Genomic DNA, 25,027 nt, shown 5'->3' on the forward strand with positions numbered 1-25,027 from the left:
AATAAAGCCCATTTGCGCTTGAAGAGAAGGTTCTGGTAGTAAACAGCACAAAACCTGACATCTGTTACCTGAAGCCAATTTTCAAGATGTGCAAAGATAGAACCAGACTGGGAAGCTTGGCTCCTCCTCACAGTGCAGACAGCTGAGGCCATGCAGATGGAATTGGGCTGGGCTCTGGCCTGAGGCACACCTGCAAGGACTGCAGTGTTTCCGGACTCCTGTTTCTCCAGAGACTGATATATAGTTGCTAAGTGTGCTGTGAGTACTGACAGTGGAATTCAAGAGCCCTGGTGTTTCTGGTGTAGCTTGTGCTCTTTCTGACACAGGGTATTCGACATGCCTCTCCTCCTTGGTTTTGACAAGCTGAAATCTTAACCGAGGCACAGTTCCATGCATAAAGAGGCATATCCAGGCCGGGCGCGGTGGCTCAAGCCTGTAATCCCAGCACTTTGGGAGGCCGAGGCGGGCGGATCACAAGGTCAGGAGATCGAGACCACAGTGAAACCCCGTCTCTACTAAAAATACAAAAAATTGGCCGGGCGCGGTGGCGGGAGCCTGTAGTCCCAGCTACTCAGGAGGCTGAGGCAGGAGAATGGCGGGAACCCGGGAGGCGGAGCTTGCAGTGAGCCGAGATCGCGCCACTGCACTCCAGCCTGGGCAACAGCGTGAGACTCCGTCTCAAAAAATAAAAAAATAAAAAAAAAATAAAGAGGCATATCCTTCAGCATAGGTAAGGAAGGCCGTGGTGATGGGTACCTTCTCGTCAGGTAGTTAATACTGATTGCATTGCTTACATCCAAAGAGTTAGCCACTATCATTTCGGCCTCACCTTTCATTTGTCTGTCTTAGAATCAAGAATTAAAGGATTTAAGCAAAATAATGGTTACAAAAACAAAAAAGCAAAAAAACAAAACAAAAAAAATTAAGGGATTTCTCCTACAATCCTAACAAAAATTCTCCATGCATTCTATGAAGAAGCGTCTAATAGTGACTCCTCTGAATGAGACTCCAGAAGCGAGTCCTTACTTGACCTCTAAACAGAAATTCTCCATTTTAGACACCTGTGGTCTGGCCTTGACTGTGGTCTTTAGGACTTCACTTGTCTGCCTTAGGGAAGGTCTCACCAACTTTAAGAATAAAGTCCCATTGGCCAGGCGTGGTGGCTCATGACTATAATCCTAGCACTTTGGGAGGCCGAAGTGGGTAGATCACCTGAGGTCAGGAGTTCCAAACCAGGCTGGCCAACATGGCGAAACCCCGTCTCTACTAAAAATACAAAAAAATTAGCCAGGCGTGGTGGCAGACATCTGTAATTGCAGCTACTCGGGGGGCTGAGGCAGGAGAATCGCTTGAACCCAGGAGGCAGAGGGTGCAGCAAGCCGAGATTGTACCATTGTATTCCAGCCGGGGCAAGAGAGCAAGACTCAACCTCAAAAAAAAAAAAAAAGAAAAGTTTATCGGGATCCATGCCTTCAGGACCATCCTACTTTTGATATTATATTTACCCAATCTGTTAGCAATAATGTTGAACAAAAAACTTTACAAAAAACAAAAAAACAAAGAAAAAAACGGCCAGCACAGCGTGTCTTTGAGAGGAATAGTAAATTTGGAAAGCCACATTCAGTTTCAGTGCCCTTCCAGAAATTTCAAGCTATAGATTGGGAGGTAGCAGCTACCAAAAGGCAGAAGCAGCGGGCTGTGAGGCTTGTGTGTATAAGAAAGATGTTATGCTGGGCTTGGTGGCTCACGCCTGCAATCCCAGCACTTTGGGAGGCTGAGGTGGGCGGATCATGAGGTCAGGAGTTCGAGATCAGCCTGACCAACATGGTTAAACCCCATCTCTACTTAAAATACAAAAAAAATAGCTGGGCATGGTGGTGGGCACCAGTAATCCCAGCTACTCGGGAGGCTGAGGCAGGAGAATCCTTTGAACCTGGGAGGCGGAGGTTGCAGTGAGCCGAGATCGCACCACTGCACTCCAGCCTGGTGACAGAGCAAGAGTCCGTCTCAAAAAAAAATAAATAAATAAATAAGCTGGTTAACAGTTCCAGACACATGAGCCCAAACATCCCACTGCTTTGGGCTACAGAAGTTTCTCTTCACTGCCAGTTAAGGATTCTCAGGAATTCCTGGGGGACAAATAAGAGCCCAGATACAGGGTCTTTTTTTCTTTTTTTTTGAGATGGAGTCTTGCTCTTGTCGCCCAGGCTGGAGTGCAGGGGCGCGATGTCCGCTCACTGCAACCTCTGCCTCCCAGGTTTGAGCGATTCTCTCCTGCCTTAGCCTCCTGAGTAGTTGGGATTACACGTGCCTGCCACCATGCCCAGCTAATTTTTGTATTTTTAGTAGAGATGGGGTTTCACCGTGTTGGCCAGGCTGGTCTCAAATTCCTGACCTCAAGCCTCAGCTTCCCAAAGTGTTGGGATTACAGGTGTGAGCCACTGTGCCTGGGCCAGCCAGTCTTTTTGATGTGACATAATCTAACAAGTCTCTTATTGGAGGTAACCTCTCCAAGTGCCAGCAAACAGCTCCTGGGAATCTATAGCCTGGCCTATTCATCCATAGGTCCTTTCTTAGATGATGTACATTATGTGTGTGTCTACCCCACCACACCACTCTGGTAAGCCTTAATCCATTTTATGACACTTTGAGAATTAGAATTGGTTTTATTCTCTTCATTGATAAAACAGGTATGTTTACTTTCACCCGAAAATTAAACCCTTACTGATTACCCTAAACTAGGGGTCAAAAAACTTTTCCTGTAAAGGGGTAGATAGTAAATATTTTAGACTTTGGCCAGGTACAGTGGCTCATGCCTGTAATCCCAGCACTTTAGGAAGCCAAAGTGAGACAGTCACCTGAGCCCAGGAGTTGGAGACAGCCTGAGCAACAGAGTGAGAACCCCCTTCTACAAAAATGTCTTTTTTTTTTGAGAGAGATGAAGTCTATGTTGCCCCCAGGCTGATCTCAAACTCCTGGGATTGATTCACCTGCCTTGGCCTCCCAAAATGCCGAGTTAGCAGGTGTAAGCCACTGTGCCAAGCCAAAAGGTTTTTTTTTTTTTTTTAAAGTAAATATTTTAGGCTTTGTGGGCCACAGGTCTCTGGCTGTGTGTGTGTGTGCATGCATGTGTGATGTAAAAACCATTCTTGGCTCAAGGGCCATAGAACACAAGTCTTTGGCTGCCTTTGTTTATGGACCCCTGCCTGCCCTAAACTAATAATTTCAAATGGGCTCTAACTAGCTGGTTTGAAATTAGCTGGAAAAACTTTATTCATCCAGACTTGTGAAGACAAATTGAAGGGAACTAAGGTCCCCTGCCACTGGTAGTTCGGAAGGGCAGGGGAGAAAGGGCTCTCCCAGAGGTTATCCCCTAACATCTGAAAGTACCCTTGACTTTGCTTGGTTTTGTCTAAAGAAACCTGAACCTAGGAAGCTGGCCCCGCTGGACAGGGAACATTTTAAATAAAAACACTAAGAGACAACAAGGCCAGTTTATTTTACAATGACTCCTGAGGTAGTTTATGTGGGAAACAGCAGGCAAGCCATTAAAACCCTCTGGGGCTTAGTTCATTCTGCACACATCTCACTCTGGCAAAGGGGTTCTCACACGAGGAGGTCAAAGGGGCATGGATCAAGGTGGGCAGGGGGTGGGGGTAAGGCAGGCCTTGGGAAGTGTCTCCAGATATGGATCCTAGTTTCTACAAAATGGCTCAGCAGATTCCACACACGCTAAGAGAACTTTATTTTAATAAAAATGTCCTCTTTTTCAGGTGACCCCTTCCTCTACCACTAGAAAGCAGCTTTATTGCTAAAAAGCAATCCATTTATTTAGATGTTCTCTTCTTAGGCAACTTTAAACTTTTCCACCGCCGTAACACCACTCTGTATTTTTCACTTTCAGTCTTCTCTTCAAACACTTTTTTCAAGAGAATCCGCATAACTGTCTCTGTTCCTGCTTCTTTATCCTCTCCAATGAGAAGATCCAATGTATCTCCCACTTTCACCTGAAAATTAAAAGAAAACGGAGGCTTGGTTACACTTCAGGAAATCCAGACCAATGCAAACACTACTGCTTTGAGTTTTCACCACATGATCACGATCCAGAGGAGGGGCAGGTGAGAAAAGGCCCTGACCTCGGTCACTGTCACCTATCCCCAGTGCCTCAGCATGAAAGGGAGGGTGCCTCGGCCAGGTGCGGTGCCTCACGCCTGTAATCCCAGCACTTTGGGAGGCCAAGCTGGGTGGATCACCTGAGGTCAGGAGTTCGCGACCAGCCTGGCCAACATGGTGAAACCTCATCTCTACTAAAAATACAAAAATTAGCTGGGTGTGGTGGTGGGTGCCTGTGACCCCAGATACTCGGGAGGCTGTGGCAGGAGAATCACTTGAACCCGGGAAGCGGAGGTTACAGTGAGCTGAGATCGTGTCACTGCATGCCAGCCTGGGCGACAGCAGGAGACTCCGTCTCAAAAAAAAAAGAAAGAAAGAAAGAAAGAAAGGGAGGGTGACTTATTTCATTCAAATTATTATTATTAATTTTTTTTTTTTTTTCCAGACAGAGTCTCGCTCTGTCGCCCAGGCTGGAGTGCAGTGGCCGGATCTCAGCTCACTGCAAGCTCCGCCTCCCGGGTCCACGCCATTCTCCTGCCTCAGCCTCCCGAGTAGCTGGGACTACAGGCGCCCACCACCTCGCCCGGCTAGTTTTTTGTATTTTTTAGTAGAGACGGGGTTTCACCCTGTTAGCCAGGATGGTCTCGATCTCCTGACCTCGTGATCCGCCCATCTCGGCCTCCCAAAGTGCTGGGATTACAGGCTTGAGCCACCGCGCCCGGCCAACTTTCTGTTTTTTTAGTAGAGACGGGGTTTCACCATGTTGGCCAGACTGGTCTCAAACTCCTGGTCTCAAATGTTCCGCCTGCCTTGGCCTCCCAAAGTGCTGGGATTACAGGTGTGAGTCACTGCACCTGGCCTACAATTCATTTTCAATAAGTAATATATGCATGCGATAAAAAATTTAGAAGATACAAAAGGGTATATGAAGAAAAGGTATATAGGCTAGGTGTGGTGTCTCATGTCTGTAATCTCAGCACTTTGGGAGGCCAAGGTGGGCGGATCACTTGAGGTCAGGAGTTCAAGACCAGCCTGGACCACACAGTGAGACCCTGTCTCTATAAAAAATGAAAAAATAGCCAGATATGGTGGTGTGCCTGTCATAGCAGCTACTCGGGAGGCTGAGGTGGGAAGATCACTTGAGCCCAGAAGTCAAGACTGCAATGAGCTGTGGCTGCACCACTGCACTCCAGCCTGGGAAACCGAGCAAGACCTATCTCTAAAATAAAATAAAAATAAAAAGGAAAAGGAAAAAGAAAAGCAAAGAAGATATACAAAGAAAAGGATACTCTATGTATATCCTTTCATAGAGATATTGTGCATGATGTCTGCCTCTCTAAAGAGCAGGCTAGTGTGTGGCTAAGGAATGAATCCCTTTGGGGCTTCCTTGTAGCGTAGAGAAGGGGTGTTCCTCCTTTACCCGACTGATCCCAGGAAGAGATGAGTTTAGGAAGGATTCACTCCCCATACTTGGGCACCACACAGCCACTGTTTAATCAACAATTACCCAACACCTACCACACCCTGGGTTTCACCTGGTTTTCAGCTCAAAGAAAAGCTTTGCTGAATTGCAGGCAGCGAGGGTTAGAGCTGCTGCATCAGACAAGCACCTGACCCTTTGGGGTCAGCAGCCAGGCACTGGCTCCACAGAGCCGACCAGGGAAGGCGAGGCATTCTTTATTCCCCTCCACAGCCCTGTCCCTCAGCAGACACAAAGCAAAACTGGCTGGGATTAGGGGCTGTTCCAAGTATCTACATTTCAAATCTCCAGTTAGCTGCAGTTTCCATGGCTACCAGGCCTCCTAGTAACAAGACAGCTGAGTGTTAATAATGCCCCCTTCCTTTGCTGACCCTCACAAGAAACCTGGAAGGCAGCTGAGACAACAGAACACCCAAGGCAGAATGAAGCAGCAGCAATTAGGCTGTAGTTAACAACATCACAAAACGGTGGGGGGAGAAAAATAGTCTAGTGGGGTTTGTAAATGAGACCCCAGCACAGAGACGGGGTTTTCAGGGAGTAATCATTCTTTACTCCAAGAACACATCTTGTTTTTGGAATACTGCAGCTTAGAAGGAGGGCAGGCTAAAGGAGGAAAAAGCAATTCAGAGATGAGAAGGGTTTATGACTGCATGCAGCTCACTGAGCAACAGCTAACAGCCACAGTCCCAGCCTGCCGGTTCAAGTCAGGGGCATCACCAGTGCCTTGGCACTTGGGGGCTGAGACAGCATGGGGGACTTTTCCCTCCTTCTGCCCACAGAGCTGCAAGAACCTGCATGATCCCAGTTAGCAAGGACTACAGGAAGCCTCAGTGCTCACCCAAATGCACAGCTGACAGCCTCAATGTCCCATGTCCTAGGGCAACCGGATGTAGCTTGGATCCTCCAACCCCAGGGATATTTTGAAATATGAAAGATGAAATCAAAACAATCTCCAAAGTACATCTAACTTCTCTGGAACCTTTGTTCCCTGAACACAGAGTTAGATTATGTCTTCCAACACCTCACATGTCTTGTGTCTTCCACACTTTTTAAGGGTCTCTATCATACCTTTTTATTGTGTTTTGTTAACTTTTATTACCAGTATTGTTTTTTCCAATTATGAAAGTGATACATACGCATGGTAAAAAAATTCAGAAAATAAAAAGCATGAAGAAAATTAACATAATCCATAATGTTTCACTTAAAGATAAATACTAGTAATAGCAGCATTGTAATTCCAGATGTGTATATATATGTAATTTACTTTTACAAAAACATATTTTCTAACAGAATTTTTTTTTGAGATGGGAGTCTCACTCTGTTGCCCAGCCTGGAGTGCAGTGGCACCATCTCAGCTCAATGCAAGCTCTGTCTCCTGGGTTCATGCCATTCTCCTGCCTCAGCCTCCCGAGTAGCCGGCACTACAGGCGCCCGCCACCACGCCCAGCTAATTTTTTTTTTTGTATTTTTAGTAGAGATGGGTTTCACCATGCTAGCCAGGATGGTCTTGATCTCCTGACCTTGTGATCCGCCTGCCTTGGCCTCCCAAAGTGCTGGGATTACAGGCGTGAGCCACTGTGCCTGGAGAGAATTTTTTTTTTTGAGACAGGGTCTCACTCTGTCACCCAAACTGGAGTGCACTGGCATGATTATGGCTCACTGCAGCCTTGACCTCCCAGGCTTAGGTAATCCTCCCATCTCAGCCTCCCAAGTAGCTGGGTCAAGCGCCCGCCACCACGCTTGGCTAAGTTTTTGTATTTTTTGTAGAAATAGAGCTTTGCCATGCTGCCCAGGCTTGTCTTGAACTCCTGGGCTCAAGTGATCCGCAGGCCTCAGCTCCCAGAGTACTGGGATTACAAGCATGAGCCACTGTGAATTTTTATATATGATTTATTGTTAGAAAAGTGGAGACTGGAAACACATTTTCTTGTAACTGACTTTCACTTAACAACAGTATTGATATGGACTTGTCAGAAAATACAGAACACATCATTTTTTATAGCTGCTCTGCACACAAAGCTGTGCATCCAGCAAGCACTCCCTGGGTACTGCTGAGCTGTACAGAACTACACATCTGCTCAGATACCACTGGCCAAAGAACAACTCTACATGGATCACATGTTTCTTTGAAATCTGATTATGTGGATTCCATGAGGGCTAACATTAATGACCTGGAAGTTTAATTAATGGATTTCTGCCAGTTCGAACAGTGGCGTATTCTAAAATTTTAAAAGGGAGAAGCTTCATCAGAAGGTCATGAAGGCTGCAAAAGTGAAAGTGCCTGTGTCTGAAGCCTGTAGCCGATTCCCACCAGCTTGAGCTGGAGGACCACAGAGGACCTCAGAGAAGGAAGAGGAGCCAGAGGGAAAATTTGGGGCAGCATTAATTGAGTTACTAGCAGAGTAAGTGATGAAAACATCTGGCTGTCATTTTAGGTTAGTATCTCACCGTTCTGCTTTTCTTCCATAATTTTTCCTCATTCAGTCTGAGTTGACCTTTGTAGAATGCATCTTCCACTTTGCTACAAAAAAAAAAAAAAAAAGCAACAATGTACACAATTTGGGTGATGGGTACACTAAAGCCCAGACTTCATCACCAGGCAATATATCCATGTAACAAAATGGCACTTGTACCCTCAAATCTATTTTTTTGTTGTTTTTTGAGACAAAGTCTCACTTTGTTGCCCAAGCTGGAATGCGGTGGTGTGATGTTGGCTCACTGCAACCTCCACCTCCCGGTTTCAAGTGATTCTCCTGCCTCAACCTCCCAGTAGTTGGGACTACAGGCACACACCAACATGCCTGACTAACTTTTGTATTTTTAGGAGAGACGGGGTTTCACTGTTGGCCAGGCTGGTCTTGAACTCCTGACCTTGTAATCCGCCCACCTTGGCCTCCCAAAGTGCTATGATTATAGGCATGAAACACTGCGCCCTGCCTTGTATCTATTTTTTTAAAGGTAAAGTGCTTTAAAATATAGAAATATACTCAAAACAATCGCAGTTGACCCTTGGCCAGCACGGGCCCAAACTGTGCAGATCCACTTATATGTGGATTTCCTTTAGCCTCTGCCACCCCTGAGGGCAAGTCCACACCTCCTCTTCCTCCTCCTCCTCAGCCAGGATGAAGACCTTCATGATGATCCACTTCCACTTAGTAAATAGTATATATATTTTCACTTTCTTATGCTTTTCTTAGTAACATTTTCTTTTCTCGAGCTTACTTTATTGTAACTGTGTATCAGTAAGGCCTTTGGTCAACAGTAGGCTATATCAGTAGTTAAGTTTTCAGAGTGTCAAAATATTACCAGTTAAGTGTCAAAAGTTGTATGTGGCATTTCAACCGCATGGGGGTTGGCACCCTTAACCCCCACACTGTTCAAGCATCAACTGTATACAAGTTTGAGAGAAACACTTGCCATTTTTATTATTAGTATTATTTTTTGAGACAGATTCTCGCTCCATTGCCTAGGCTGGAGTGCAGTGGTGTGGTCTTGGCTCACTGCAAGCTCTGCCTAACAAGTTCACGCCATTCTCCTGCCTCAGCCTCCCAAGTAGCTGGGAATACAGGCGCCTGCCACCACACCAGGTTAATTTTTTTTTTTTTTGTATTTTTAGTAGAGACGGGGTTTCACCGTGTTAGTCAGGATGGTCTCGATCTCCTGACCTCGTGATCCGCCTGCCTCGGCCTCCCAAAGTGCTGGGATTACAGGCGTGAGCCACCACACCCAGCCTTCCATTAATGTTTACTCTGACGGTGATTCTCCACAGTCTCCATTTTGAGTCCTGGGAAACTGAAAGTCACCTGCTCTGTTGTGTATCTAAAACAGGGAGACCAAAGGGCATTTCTAAATAGATGTCGAACTGCTGCAAAGATTTGGGCAGTTAATTGGATGGAGCCTTAAGAGAGGTTTTAGCATACATGTCAAGCTCCATTCTGGACAGGGGCCTGGGGTACTCCGCCTGACTCCCAGTGCAGAGATCACATGGCCAGGCTGCAGCTCTGGTGATTCACGACAGCCAAAGTGAGTGGGCACTGCCTTCCCCTCAGATACCTGCTCTGTACACTGAGAGAAAAACCAGGCATCACGCGTATGGCAAGGCTATTAAGAAACCCTCTACCAGTTCGTACTGAGGCTGGGGAAATTCCAATCTGACAGCTGCTGTTCTCTCTGAACTTAAGTCACTGGGGCAACAAGACCAGGGGAGGAAGCAGCTAAAAATCAGTACACCCTTTCTTTTTGATGATCTGATTCCAGGTGACTGACATGTGGAGCTCGGCTTAATAATAACAGCAGCAGTTTCTACTCTGGGAGAGGAGAGGCCTCCTTATTAGTTTGCCAGAGTTTACAGAGTTTAGAGAACATTCTCTAATGGCACCCTAATCAATCAGAATGCCAAGGGCGGGGCCTGTGGGCTGGCTCATTTTTATTAATCTCTTTTTTTTTTTTTTCTGAGATGAAGTCTCGCTCTGTCGCCCAGGCTGGAGTGCGGTGGCACGATCTTGGCTCCCTGCAAGCTCCGCCTCCCAGATTCACGTCATTCTCCTGCCTCAGCCTCCGGATTAGCTGGAACTACAGGCGCCCACCACCACGCCCAGCCAATTTTTTCTATTTTTAGTAGAGACGGGGTTTCACTGTGTTAGCCAGGATGGTATTGATCACCTGACCTCGTGATCCACCTGCCTCGGCCTCTGAAAATGCTGGGATTACAGGCGTGAGTCACCACGCCCAGCCCTTTTTATAAATCTCTTAAGCTTCAAGGATTAAAAAATTAAACTATGACATTACATTAGGTCATAAAGGTACAAACTACACAAGACTTTTTCTGCATTTATTCATATCACAATTCTTACATTGTATATAATATGCATGCAATCATTCCTAAAGGAATAAATGAACAATGAAGGCCACTATTCTTATATAATTAATCTAGCAGAGAGGGAATCAGAATACTAAACAAATCTTTGCTGGGCGTAGTGGCTCACGCCTGTAATCCCAGCACTTTGGGAGGCTGAGGTGAGCGGATCATGAGGTCACAAGATCGAGACCATCCTGGCTAGCACAGTGAAACCCTGTCTCTACTAAAAAAAATACAAAAAAATTAGCTGGGCGTGGTGGCAGGCGCCTGTAGTCCCAACTACTTGGGAGGCTGAGGCAGGAGAATGGCGTAAACCCAGGAGGTGGAGCTTGCAGTGAGCCGAGATCACGCCACTGCACTCCAGCTGGGGCCACAGAGCGAGACTCTGTCTCAAAAAAAAAAAAAAAAAAAGAAATCTGAAAGGTTAGACTCAATACCTCTATTTTTTTTTTTTTTTGAGACGGAGTCTCACTCTGTCACCCAGGCTGGAGTGCAGTGGCGCGATCTCAGCTCACTGCAAGCTCCGCCTCCCGAGTTCACGCCATTCTCCTGCCTCAGCCTCCGAGTAGCTGGGACTACAGGTGCCCGCCACCGCGCCCGGCTAGTTTTTTGTATTTTTAGTAGAGACAGGGTTTCACCATGTTAGCCAGGATGGTCTCGATCTCCTGACCTCGTGATCCACCCGCCTCGGCCTCCCAAAGTGCTGGGATTACAGGCTTGAGCCACCGCGCCCGGCCTCAATACCTCTATTATACATGAACATATGTAGTATTTTCTTCAAAACAGCCCGCATATATTGAGTACCTACTATGTGCCAGACACTGTTATAAGTGCTTGAGATAGATATATACGCACTCAATCCTAGCAACCACTCTCTAAACTAGGTTCTATCATCTTCATTTTACAGATGAGAAAACTGAGGCTCAGAAAGTTTAAGTAACTAACCCAAGGTCACACAGAACCAGGACTGAAACCCCAGTAATCTGGCTCCAAAGCCCACATTCTGTTTTGTTTTTTTTTTTTTTTTGAGACGGAGTCTCGCTCTGTCGCCCAGGCTGGAGTGCAGTGGCGCCATCTCAGCTCACTGCAAGCTCTACCTCCAGGTTCATGCCATTCTCCTATCTCAGCCTCCCGAGCAGCTGGGAGTACAGGTGCCTGTCACCACGCCTAGCTAATTTTTTGTATTTTTAGTAGAGACTGGGTTTCACCGTACTAGCCAGAATGGTCTCGATCTCCTGACCTTGTGATCTGCCTGCCTCAGCCTCCCAAAGTGCTGGGATTACAGGCATGAACCACCGCGCCTGGCCAAAGCCTGCATTCTTAACCATCATCTTATTATACATCATGCTGTTAATTCTAAGAGGTACCTTTTTTTTTTTCCAGATGGAGTCTTGCTCTGTTGCCCAGGCTGGAGTGCAGTGGCGCGACCTTGGCTCACTGCAACCTCTGCCTCCCAGGTTCAAGCAATTCTCCTGCCTCAGCCTCCCAAGTAGCTGGGACTACAGGCGCCTGCCACCTCGCCTGGCTAATTTTTGTATTTTCAGTAGAGACAGAGTTTCACCGTATTGGCCAGGCTGTCTTGAACTCCTGACCTTGTGATCCACGCAGCTCGGCCTCCCAAAGTGCTGGGATTACAGGCATGAGCCACCGTGCCCAGCCGAGGTACCGTTTCACATTATAGCATTTGTGAAATATCCCGGTGCATTTTATGCTTGCTACATACATCTAATATGGTGATTCATTTTCTCCTCAAGAAGCTGTTATTAAATCAATGGTTCATCTTACAGTCAACTGTGTCTTAGATTCAAATTTTCTAATATGGCACATGGGATTTGCAGGCAGTCACTTGACTTCTTTGGAAATCAGTTTGCTCATCTATAAAATGAAATAATTGAAACAGGTTACCTATAAAGGTCCTTTTATTGTGGTTATTCTTCACCATAATATGGGCCAAGTGATTTGGAATGCTACATTAAAATAACACGACTATGAGTGAGTTTATAATGAAATGTGTATCATACTCACTTTCTCCCAATATCTAGCCCCGTCTTCAAGATAACATCATACCGAAAAGACTGCACTGCTTTTTCCAGGTCTTTATAGTCTTTGACTACAGTAGGGTCATCCTCAAGCTCCTCTTCCTGCTCACTCATCTCGTCATGATCGCTTTCTTCATCAGAGTCCTCTTCATCTACTTTATGCAGAGACTTTTTAGTAGATTTTGTAGAGCTTATATTACTTTTGAGTCTTATGGAAAAAGGAAAAATATATTCTGGAGATAGTAAAAGTCCTGGGAGTCTCAGTGAGAAAATACTATAAAAAAGTGTTTTATAATTTGGTGCACGTAACTTGGTACTAGAAAAATACAAGTATCGATTCCAGGAAGTACAGAGTTTGTATGACGCAGGTGTCCCTCGGAGAACACCCCAGAGTCCAATCCAGGCATCTGGCTTTCTTAAAACACCAGCAACCAATTTAACACTAGCCATAGCCATGGCGCTTGTAATCTGAAACAGATAATAAATCAGTTTTATCTCACAAATGCAGTGTCATGACGTTCTTACAACATAAACCATATGCACTATGAACACTTTGTCCAGTACTATACGTATGCGCCCCTAAAAAGTCCTATCGGGCCTGGCGCGGCGGCTCCCGCCTGTAATCTCAGCACTTTGGGAGGCTGAGGTGGGCAGATCACCTGAGGTCAGGAGTACAAGACCAGCCTGGCCAACATGGCCAAATCCCATCTCTACTAAAAATACAAAAATTAGCCAGGCGTGGTGGCAGGCACCTGTAATCCCAGCTACTCAGGAGGCTGAGGCAGGAGAATCGCTTGAACCTGGGAGGCAGAGGGTGCAGTGAGCCGAGATCATGCCATTACACTCCAGCCCAGGCAACAAGAAACCACATCTCAAAATTAAAAAAAAAAAAAAAAAGTCGTATCAATCTGCATGTACCAGGGGCCATATATCACAGCACAGTGAATCTTCTAGCTGCAACTAATGTGATTAGCTCATAGGATTGTCAGGAAGGTCCAATGTGATACTAGTATGTGTGAAAGCACTGGTTCTACTCTTCTCCCTCCCCCAAATTAGCTTTGGGTACTGACTGCTTCTAAAAAAATACTAACAATAGTTCTCAATGATTTTTGGTTTTTTTAATTTTCAATTTTTTTTTTTTTTTGAGATGGAGTTTCGCTCTTGTTGCCCAGGCTGGAGTGCAATGGCACCATCTCGGCTCACCGCAACCTCTGCCTCCTGGGTTCAAGCTATTCTCCTGCCTCAGCCTCCCCAGTAGCTGGAATTACAGGCATGCATCACCATGCCCGGCTAATTTTGTATTTTTAGTAGAAACAGGGTTTCTCCATGGTGGTCAAGGTGGTCTCAAACTCCCGACCTCAGGTGATCTGCCTGCCTTGGCCTCCCAAAATGCTGGGATTACAGGAGTGAGCCACTGTGCCTGGCCTGTTTTTTTTTTTTTTTTTTTTTTAAAGGAAAATTTGGAGAGAAAGACTGTTGACTGACACACATTACATCCTTACAACACTGACTTTGCCAAGGAAGGACACCAGATCATGACTTCATGAAATCAAGAGTGAATCTCTAAACTTTATTTCAACCTCCAGCCCTAGCAAATCAGAGGTAAGGGTGAGCAAACTGGACAGACCTGCATTTTAACTCCTTTTACATCTCCTTCCCCATGTTTAACAGAGGCATTAGCTAGCAGACAAGGAAGGGGTCTAGAGACCCACAAACTAGGGAATTGTGACAAGTGCTTGTGACATGTCAGAGGGCAATCAATTCCTACAGTTACTTCAAATGAAGGAGAAACCATCTTATGATGGTGGCAGACTCACACCCACCCCCTCCCCTGCAAGTATATCAAGAAGGTTTTAGAGACCATGATTTGGTCATGAGGGAAGGGTTTCCATATGATCAACATCCTTGTACTGGGAGTCTGCAAATGACTTTCCTTTGTGCCTAGACTGTACCTTAAGATTGATACCTCTGATTATGGCCCACTCAAAAACATGGAACTAGCTACTTCCAAATTGTATTTAACATTTTGGGCCTTATTTTCCTGGTGGGGATAAGCATACAACAAAATCTCAATTCTATTAATCCACCACTCTTGGGACTCCAATCTAAGTCTTGAAAGAGAAATAAAGCAGACTGAATGTAAAGACTCTATTTCAACATAACTATAATTTGGAACAATTTTAAAATGCTAGGGTGGGCATGGTGGCTCACACCTGTAATCGCAGCACTTTGGGAGGCTGAGGCGGGTGAATCTCCTGAGGTCAGGAGTTCAAGACCAGCCTGGCCAACATGGTGAAACCCCATCTCTAATAAAATTACAAAAATTAGCCGGGTGTGGTGGCATGCACCTATAATCCCAGCTACTTGGGAGGCTAAGGCAGGAGAATCGCTAGACCCTGGGAGGTAAAGGCTGCAGTGAGCTGAGATCGCACCACTGCACTCCAGCCTGGGCGATAGAGTGAGACTCTGTCTCAAAAATAAAATAAAATAAATAAATAAAATGCTATATAATCCAGAGTACTCTAAAATAATGACTAGAAACTACCTGAAATACCTTCAAAAGAAATGTTGCCGCCGGGCGCGGTGGCTCACGCCTGTAATCCCAGCACTTTGGGAGGCCGAGGCGGGCGGATCACAACGTCAGGAGATCGAGACCACGGTGAAACCCCATCTCTACTAAAAATACAAAAAATTAGCCGGGCATGGTGGCGGGTGCCTGTAGTCCAGCTACTCAGGAGGCTGAGGCAGGAGAATGGCGTAAACCCGGGAGGCGGAGCTTGCAGTGAGCTGAGATCCGGCCACTGCACTCCAGCTTGGGGGACAGAGCGAGACTCCGTCTCAAAAATAAAAAAAATAAAAAATAAATAAAAAAAAGAAATGTTGCCAATAATTACTTTTACACATATTCTAATGTAATAGAGAATGAATAATACCCATTAATAGGAATGCCTTTAAATTTTTTAGATTTAATTTATTTAGTAGAGATGAGGTCTCGCTAATTTTAAATTTTACATAATCAGGCTGGGTACGGTGGCTCACGTCTGTAATCCAACCACTTTGGAGTCTAAGGAGGGAGGATCACTTGAGGTGAGGAGTTCAAGACCAACCTGGCCAACATGGCGAAACCCCATCTCTACTTTTAGTACAAAAATTAGCTGGAGCCGGGCATGGTGGCTCAGGCCGGTAATCTCAACACTTTGGGAGGCTGAGGCGGGCAGATCACTTGAGGTCAGGAGCTTGACACCATCCTGGCCAACACGGTGAAACCCCACCTCTACTAAAAATACAAAAAAATTAGCCGGGTGTGGTGGTGGGTGCTTGAACCTGGGAGGCAGAGGTTGCAGTGAGCCGAGATCGTGTCACAGTACTCCAGTCTGGGCAAGAGAGCGAGCCTCCATCTCAAAAAAAGAAAATAAATAAAATTTTACATAATCAGAAATAAAGGAAGAAAACACCAGATTTCAGCATTTCCCAGACTATTTCATTGATTAGTACAATTAAAAATTTTTTTAAAGGTAACTAGGCTAGGAGCAGTGGCTTACACCTGTATCCCAGCACTTTGGGAGGCTGAGGGAGGAAGACTGCTTGAGCCCAGGAGTTTGAGACCAGCCTGTGCAACAGTGAGACTCCATCTCTACAAAAAAACAAAATTGAGAAAGATACCTCATGGTGGACTCCAAGAAAGATTTCATGCCAAAAGAGTAGGAAGGACATCATCTCAGAATTAAACAACTATTTTTGAGATGGCGTTTTGCTCTTGTTGCCCAGGTTGGAGTTAAATGGCTCGATCTCAGTTCACCGCAACCTCTGCCTCCTGGGTTCAAGCACTTCTCCTGCCTCAGCCTCCTGGGCAGCTGCAATTACAGGCATGCGCTACCACGCCCAGCTAATTTTGTATTTTTATTACAGACGGGGTTTCTCCATGTTGGTCAGGCTGGTCTCGAACTCCTGACCTCAGGTGATCTGCCCGCCTCAGCCTCCCAAAGTGCTGGGATTATAGATGTGAGCCACAGCACCCGGCCAGAATTAAACTTCTTTAAGATGAATACATTCAGCATTATAAGAAATCAACTGTTGTCATTTATTTTTCTCACTGTGGGTCTAGGAAAACTTTGGCACAGGTTTGTATGGCCAGTGGCCCAGTGTTGGCAACAGCAGTATATTTGAATATCAGGGGCATTAACTTAAATTAGATGCCCCCCTAACAGTCATAACTAGAAAAGGCTGAGTATACCCCCTATATGCAATAATTTTTTTTCATAAAATTTCTGATTATATGTATATAAAATAAATTTTCATGTAGAAAATTTGAAAAAATATGAGGAAAATTGGCCGGATGTGGTGGTTCACTACCTGTAATCCCAGCACTTTGGGAGGCCAAGGCTGGCAGACCACCTGAGGTCAGGAGTTTGAGATCAGCCTGGCCAACATGGTGGAACCCTGTCTCTACTAAGAATACAAAAATTAGCCAGGCATGGTGGTGGGCGCCTGTGATCTCAGCTACTTGGGAGGCTGAGGCAGGAGAATCGCTTGAACCCAGGAGGTGGAGGTTGCAGTGAGCCAAGACTGTGCCATTGCACACCAGCCTGGGCGACAAGAGTGAAACTCCATCTCAAAAAAAGAAAATTAAAACCAGCCCTAGTCCAATCCATGTTAACCACTGTTAACAAGATTTTAGCATAGATCCTTCACAATGGAAAATCTGAAGAAAAATAATTAACTCATAAGCACAGCCTCTCACACTCTCCCAACCACCCAAAACACACAGGAAGGTTTAGCCATAGGTGGCCAGAGCTCTCTAACATCATCCCCAGGAAGTCTGTGTTGGTCCTAAGTCGTAGAGTCATTATTAAAAGTTTTACTTTGGCGGCTCATGCCTGTAATCCCAGCACTCTGGGAGGCCGAGGTGGGCGGATCACCTGAGGTTGGGAGTTTGAGACCAGCCTGGCTAACATGGAGAAACCCGGTCTCTACTAAAAATACAAGATTAGCCAGGTGTGGTGGCGTGTGCCTGTAATCCCAGCAATTTGGGAGGCTGCGGCAGGAGAACTGCTTGAACCTGGGAGGCGGAGGTTATGGTGAGCCGAGACTGTGCCATTGCACTCCAGCTTGGGTAACAAGAGTGAAACTCCGTTTCAAAAACAAGAAAAAAAAAAAAGCAGTCTCTGAGGGATGACTTTGTGCTGTTCCCTCATTTTGCAGATGAGTACAAACAAAAGCTGAAGCAATTTAAGAATAAGCTAAGTGGCACAGCTAGTAAATGAGATGGAGTCTTACTCTGTTGCCCAGGCTGGAGTGCAGAGGTTCAATCTTGGCTCACTGCAGCCTCCGCCTCCTGGGTTCAAGTGATTCTCGTGTCTCAGCCTCCCAAGTAGCTGCAATTACAGGCATGTGCCGCTGTGCCCGGCTCATTTTTGTATTTTTGTAGTGACAGGGTTTCACCATGTGGCCCAGGGTGGTCTTGAACTCCTGACCTCAGGTGATCACCTGCCTCGGCCTCCCGAAGTGCTAGGATTACAGGCGTGAGCCACCACGCCTGGCTGGTCAAGTCTTCTTAAGGCTCATTGTTTTTACTGTGGGCCAGGCATTGCTCTACACATTAACTCATTTATTCCTTGCAACAAGCCCATCTCAGCTATAGGGTCACACAGACACTATTCAAATCTAGGCATCCAAGCTCCAAAGCCTAGACTCATTAGTACCAAGCTGAACTGTCCATCAGTCTTCCAACTCCAAGTTAAGTGCTCTTTCTTCCACACCCTGACATCTATTTTCTTATTTTTTTTTCTGGAATAAAAACTCACCAACTAGTGCAATACCTGAAAGAACAGATAGTTTTCAGGGACAGAAGAGTGGGAGGAACTGTTGCCCCAACTTAGAAGAAATCCTAAGAGGAGACACCTAGGGGAGGGAAGTACCCATGGCTAGGGGTAGAAGTCCTGTTTCTGTGTCAGGCCCTGGGTGCCCACATTCCCCATCTGTAAGTCCTATTTTTATTTTTATTTATTTTTAGTATATTTTTTACACTCTTCCTGCCTTTGAAAAAAGTCCTAGTTTTTACCATACCGTTGTTTACTTTGAGGAATGCCTAGATATGATGTGGCTCTCTGCCGACGTCACAAGTAGAGTTACATCTACCTGCATTAGGAAACCTTTCCTAGCAGAAAATAACCATTAGAATCAGATACACTTGTAAACTCAAAAAACACACCAAAATGTCAAGCCACGAATTCCCTTGTGTTTATTAGCTACTCACTACCTCTCACTGTGATCAGCTTAACTTTCTAGCAGGCAAACATTGGCAGATGTTGGAAGCTTAGATAAAATTCATTAAAAACATAAAATTGAGGAAACATATTAACCTAATTCTTGCTGGAGATGACGACTATTTGTAGTTGTCAGCAGTGGGCACTCAGGGTCACAAGGGAGGACCCAGATTCTGCCTCAGAACTTTGTTACTATTTTTTTGAGACGGAGTCTCATTCTGTCGCCCAGGCTGGAGTGCAGTGGCGCAATCTCGGCTCACTGCAAGCTCCGCCTCCCAGGTTCATGCCATTCTCCTGCCTCAGCTACCCAAGTAGCTGGGACTACAGGCACCCGCTACCACACCCGGCTAATTTTTTGTATCTTTAGTAGAGACGGGGTTTCATCGTGTTAGTCAAGATGGTCTTGATCTCCTGACCTCGTGATCCACCCACCTCAGTTGCTCAAAGTGCTGGGATTACAGGCATGAGCCACCGCACCCGGCCCTGCCTCAGGACTTTGAAACTGTTCAAGGAAGCCCTGAGTTGGAAGTGGGGGTGCCAGAGAAGAGAACTAACCAGGCACCCAGCTCCTCTCCAACCGAAGCAGCACTGGAGAATACTGGGTTCCTTACAGCTCATTTGGAAAAAAAAAAAATATCTACTACTGAAAAGTTCCTGTCCTTTTGTCACGGTCTTCTCTTCCTCCACACTCCACACAAGCCACATCCTCCTCTACCAAGCCACGCTCCACATGCCCTTTTCCATACTCTGGTTTCACCAACACTATCCTTTTTTTTGTTACTTTCAAATTAAGTCACAAATTATCTCCCAAACTCTAAGGGTAGTGATAAGGCCTACACAGTGCCCTGTTCTTCACTCCTCTGCTCAGGACATACCAAACCCAGTGAATGGTGGCAGATTCAATTTCTAGAAACGAAATGAGCATCCTGCCCATTACTACAGCCACCCCCACAATCACTCATTTGCTCACATATGCCAAGTGCCTGGGTAGGCCTTGGTATAAAACACAGAGTCCTTGTCATCAGGGAACTGCTGTTTAAGTGGAATGTGGGCAAGTAAACTGTCTGCCATGGCACACATGTGAAAGCAGGCCCAGGGGAGGCTGAATCCTGCAGCAGCTGGAGCGCAGAGCAAGGATGCCTACAGAGTTCTGTGAGCAAAGGGCAAAGGGGGCCTGAAACTGAGCCATGGGGAAACATCATGTTACAACAGTAATTTTTTTGCTTGATAATGGACTATTCCATTGGCATGCTGTTATTTTTCTCTCATTCAAGGATGAATGAGGATGGGCATTCAAGGATACTCAGGCTTTTTTTTTTTTTTTTGAGATGGAGTCTTGCACTGTTGTCCAGGCTGGAGTTCAGTGGCGTGATCTCAGCTCACTGCAACCTCCGCCTCCTGGGTTCAAGCGATTCTCCTGCCTCAGCCTCCTAAGTAGCTGCGACTACAGGCATGGGCCACCATGCCCAGCTAATTTTTGTAGTTTTAGTAGAGATGGGTTTCACAACGTTGGCCAGCCTGGTCTCGAACTCCTAACCTTGTGATCTGCCTGCCTCAGTCTCCCAAAGTGCTGGAATTACAGGCGTGATCCACCACGCCCAGCTCAGGCATTCTTGCTCTGCGCTCCAGCTGGTGCAGGGTTCAGCCTCCCCTGGACCTGCTTTCACATGTGTGCCCTGGCAGACAGTTTACTTGCCCACATTCCACTTAAATGGCAGTTCCCTGACGACAAGGACTGCATGTTTTATACCAGGGCCTAGCCAGGCACTTGGCATATGTGAGGAAATGAGTCAATGTGGGGGTGGCTATAGTAAAGGACAGGATGCTGTTATTTTTCTCTCATTCAAAAGCAATCAATTACACAAACCTCTTGCCTCCACACCCCCCCGCTACCAACTCTTTTCTTGCCCCTCTTTACCATAAAACTCCTCAAAATGGTTGTCTAACTCTCCTCAACTCCACTCCTTTCATTTTCTAAATCCAAAAGGTCATGTCAGTCCTCATCTTAATTGACTTCTCAGCAGCACTTGAAAAAACTGATAACGCCTCTCTTCTTCACTTGGTCTCCAAGACACCTCACTCTTGGTTTTCTTCCTATCTCTCCTGTGGCTGCTGCTTCTAAGACTCCTTTGCTGGCCGGGCACGGTGGCTCACGCCTGTAATCCCAGCACTTTGGGAGGCCAAGGCGAGTGGATCACCTTAGGTTGGGAGTTCGAGATCAGCCTGACCAACATGGAGAAACCCTGTCTCTACTACTAATACAAAAATTAGCTGAGCGTGGTGGCACGTGCCTGTAATCCCAGCTACTCAGGAGGATGAGGCACGCGAATCGCTTGAACCCAGGAGGGGGAGGTTGCAGTGAGCCAAGATTGTGCCATTGCACTCCAGCCTGGGCAACAAGAGTGAGACAACATCTCAAAAAAAAAAAAAAAAAAAATTAGCTAGGCACAATGGCGGGCACCTGTAATTCCAGCTACTCAGGAGGTTGAGGCAAGAGAATCACTTGAATCTGGGAGGCGGAGGCTGCAGTGAGCCGAGGCCACTGCACTCCAGACTGGGCAACAAGTGCGAAACTCTTATCTCCCCCCCGAAAAAAAGGAGACTCCTTTGCTGCGTCCTTCTCTTCTCCCTGACATCTTCTTTCTTTTCTTTTCTTTTCTTTTTTTTTTATTTTTTGAGACGGAGTCTCGCTCTGCCGCCCAGGCTGGAGTGCAGCAGAGAGATCTCGGCTCACTGCAAGCTCCGCCTCCCGGGTTCACACCATTCCCCTGCCTCAGCCTCCAAGTAGCTGGGACTACAGGCGCGCACCACCACGCCCGGCTAATTTTTTGTATTTTTAGTAGAGACGGAGTTTCACCATGTTAGCCAGGATGGTCTCGATCTCCTGACCTCGTGATCCGCCCGTCTCGGCCTCCCAAAGTGCTGGGATTACAGGCGTGAGCCACCGCACCCGGCCTTTCTTTTTTCGAGACAGGGTCTTCCTCTGTTGTCCAGGCTGGAGTGCAGTGGCGCGATTTTGACTCACTGCAACCTCTGCCTCCTGGGTTCAGGCCATATTCTCCCACCTCAGCCTCCAAAGTAGCTGGGATTACGGGCGCTTACCACCACACCTGGCTAATTTTTATATTTTTAGTAGAGACAGGGTTTCACCATGTTGGCCAGGCTGGTTTGGAAATCCTGACCTCAAGTGACCCGCCCACCTCAGCCTCCCAAAGTGCTAGGATTACAGGCCTGAGCCACTGTGCCTGGCCTTCCCTGATATCTTAAAGTTGGAGGGGCCCAGGGCTCTATCTTTGGTCCTCTTCTCTTATACATTCACTTTATCCGGCTCACCTCTTAAGTGTACCCAATTAATTCTTACAAACGCATTATCAAGACACCAATCATTTCTATGGCTTTAAATACCACCTATATGCCAACCACACCCTAATCTATATTCCCATTCCAGGACTTTCTCCCAAATTCCAGACTCATACATCTGTGCAGAAAAGAATTAATATAACAGGCCTGAGATTGCTATCCTTAGAATGCCTGCTTGCATAGTTGGCCCATGGCTAGTGTCTGGGAACTTGAACTTCATGAGGGTTCCCACAATTCCCACCTGGATAAGAGTGGCTCACTGTGCTGAAACTGTACAATGTGATTCTGAACACCTGCGTTTTTCTGGGGCAGCTGAACTTTTGGCACACTCTAGGCAGACAGTGCCTATGTGACTTTTTATTGGAAAAATGAGCTCTATGAGCTTTCCTGATATAGATCTCTCACGTCTTGTCATAATTTGATGCTGCAAGAATTAAGTATACCCCATGTGACTCCACTAGGAGAGGACTCAGAAGACTGCACCTGGTTTCCTCCAGACTTTGTCCCATGCATCTTTTCCCTTTGCTTATTTTGCTTTGTATCCTTTTGCTATAATAAATCACAGCTGTGAGTATGACTATGTGCTGAGTCTTTTGAGTCCTCTTAGTGAATCAATGAACCTGGGGACCTGCAACACAATATCTAACGCCTATTTGACACCTCCATGTGGGTACATAATAAAGTCATTCATACAATGTCACTCCTTTCCTCAAATCCCTACAAAAGCACTCAGAGAAAAGCAAAGTCTCTACCATGGTCTAAAGGCTCTACAGGATCTGGTGCTCCCTCAGCCCCCATTTCCTCTCCAACCTCATCTGCAATCTGACTCTTGCAAATTCAGCTTCAGCAACACTGGCCTCCTCCCCTTAATTAAGCACTCACCATGTGCCATGCACTAATTTGGGCACTAGAAATTCAGCAGAGGAAAAACATATGGATGAAGATTCCTATTCTTGTAGAGTTTATACTCTAGTAGGGGAAACAGGTACACACACACAAAAAAACACCGTGTAAATTACATGATAGCTGGTGGTTAATGCTCTAGGGGAAGAAAGTGGAGCAGGGTAAGGGGGATTGAGAGGGCAAATGAGGTCAGGCAGGTGGCTCACGCCTATAATCCCAGCACTTTGGGAGGCCAAGGCAGGAGAATCGCTTGTGTCCAAGAGCTTGAGATCAGCCTGGGCAACACAGTGAGATCTAAAATAAAAATAGGCCAGACGCAGTGGCTCACGCCTGTAATTCCAGCACTTTGGGAGGCTGAGGGGGGCGGATTAGTTGAGGCCAGGAGTTCGAGACCAGCTTGGCCAACATGGTGAAACCTCGTCTCTACTAAAAACACAAAAATTAGCCAGGCGTGGTGGCGCACACCTGTAGTCACAGCTACTCGGGAGGCTGAGGCGGAAGAATCGCTTGAACCTGGGAGGGGGAGGCTGCAATGAGCAGAGTTCACAGCACTGTATTCTAGGCTTGACCACAGAGCTAGTGTCTTAAAAAACGACAAAACAACACCCCCCTGTGGAATAAAAATTGATCAGAACGGGTGCATTCGAATGAATCAGGAAAAGAACACGCAATGATGGGCCCTGGGAATTGACCTGATAGAAGTCCATTTTAAAAGATCTCTTTGGCGTTGGTGTAGGGTGAGTGGAGGAATGATCACGGCAGAAGCTCATAGGAGGTTCTGGGTGACATCTTCAGGAGAGGTATACAATCTGAACTAACCGAAGACTGTAAGAAAAGCAGTGTCTGTAAGAAAAGCAGTGTCTGTAAGAAAAGCAGCGCTGACTTTGACCTGCTTGACGCCAGGAAACGCTCCACATTCCTGAGCCCGTTCACCGCTCCGTAAGATGGAGAAACTGGTCTAAACGCTTTGAAGTCTAATACAGCTAAAGATCCTTCCCTTTACTTGGAGACCTCGAAGGCTGAGGGCTAAGACAGGGTCGGGTTCCTCTAGCTCCCTCCCCGCCCCCGCGGGCAGTGCACCCTCCTGGGTCCCCAAGGTCAAAGGAAATGGACAACTGCGTTCCCGGGTTCGCAATCTGCATTCGGAGCCAGCAGGAGCGATCGGACGCAGGAACGGAAGTCCTCGCCGCGCTCAATTACCGCAGCCCCTGCGCAGCCCTGGGCTCGCGGGGCGTCCCAAGGCTGGCAGAATACGGGACACTCATGGGGAGACACGGCTGGAGCGTGGGCGGGGCGGCAGGGCGAAGTGACAGGGGGCGCGGGCAGGGGGCCCGGCGCGGCGCACCAGCAGAGGCGCACTCACCTGTACGTCAGGCCCTCTCGTCCCTCCCCGTGGCCGCGCGGACTGCAGGCCTCCAGGCCACCCCTACCTGTGCCCCGCCCCTTCCGCCGGCGCCGGCGCGGTGAGAGCGGGTCGAGCTGGGCGCGAGGCCAGGGCGGCAGCGAAGCAGCGACCCCTGCTGGAAGCCACGTCTCGGAGGACTGAGCGGGAAGTAGGCTTGGGGCACAACCGCAGGCGAGCCCAGCGAAGAAGCCAGCGCCGCCTGATTCCACCTGACCGAAGAGAGCTCATCTTAATTCTTTTTTATTTTTATTTTTTTCTTTTTTCTTTTCTCTTTTCTTTCTTTCTTTTTTTTTTTTTTTTGTTGAAACCGAGTCTCACTCTGTTGCCCAGGCTGGAGTGCAGTGGCGTAATCTCAGCTCACTGCAACCTCCGCCTCCTGGGTTCAAGCCATTCTCGTTCCTCTGTCTCACGAGTAGCTGGGACTACAGGCGTGAGCCACCATGACCGGCTAACCATCTTAATTATTAATGAAGTGATCCTTTCTCTGGGGCCACTAACCCCTTTGAAAAAAAATTTTTTTTTTTAGACAGGGTCCCACTCTTGCCTGGAGTGCAATGGTGCGATCTCGGCTCACTGCAACCTCTGCTACCCAGGCTCAAGCTA

The 25,027-nt window shown here is 46.8% G+C and overlaps 1 protein-coding gene across 2 annotated transcripts; it reads right to left on the minus strand.

The window, feature by feature from the left end:
- Window positions 1-3,480: 3,480 nt before the first annotated feature.
- Window positions 3,481-24,438, minus strand: MTRES1 (mitochondrial transcription rescue factor 1). 2 transcript variants are annotated; one of them, XM_077998422.1, is made up of 4 exons: window positions 15,045-15,182; window positions 12,477-12,958; window positions 8,042-8,114; window positions 3,481-4,007 (listed from the first exon to the last, which is right to left on the minus strand). In XM_077998422.1, the coding sequence occupies exons 2-4, from the start codon at window positions 12,944-12,946 to the stop codon at window positions 3,828-3,830; spliced, it is 723 nt and encodes a 240-aa protein (XP_077854548.1). In that variant the 5' UTR covers window positions 12,947-12,958; window positions 15,045-15,182; the 3' UTR covers window positions 3,481-3,827. The 2 variants fall into 2 exon arrangements, with proteins under 2 accessions (XP_077854548.1, NP_001253913.1); NM_001266984.1 differs by lacking the exon at window positions 15,045-15,182 and adding an exon at window positions 24,383-24,438 and having other exon boundaries at window positions 3,718-4,007.
- Between the last annotated feature and the right edge of the window lie 589 nt (window positions 24,439-25,027).

The sequence above is a fragment of the Macaca mulatta genome, chromosome 4 (genome assembly GCF_049350105.2).
Source record: "Macaca mulatta isolate MMU2019108-1 chromosome 4, T2T-MMU8v2.0, whole genome shotgun sequence".
NCBI lineage: Eukaryota > Metazoa > Chordata > Mammalia > Primates > Cercopithecidae > Macaca > Macaca mulatta.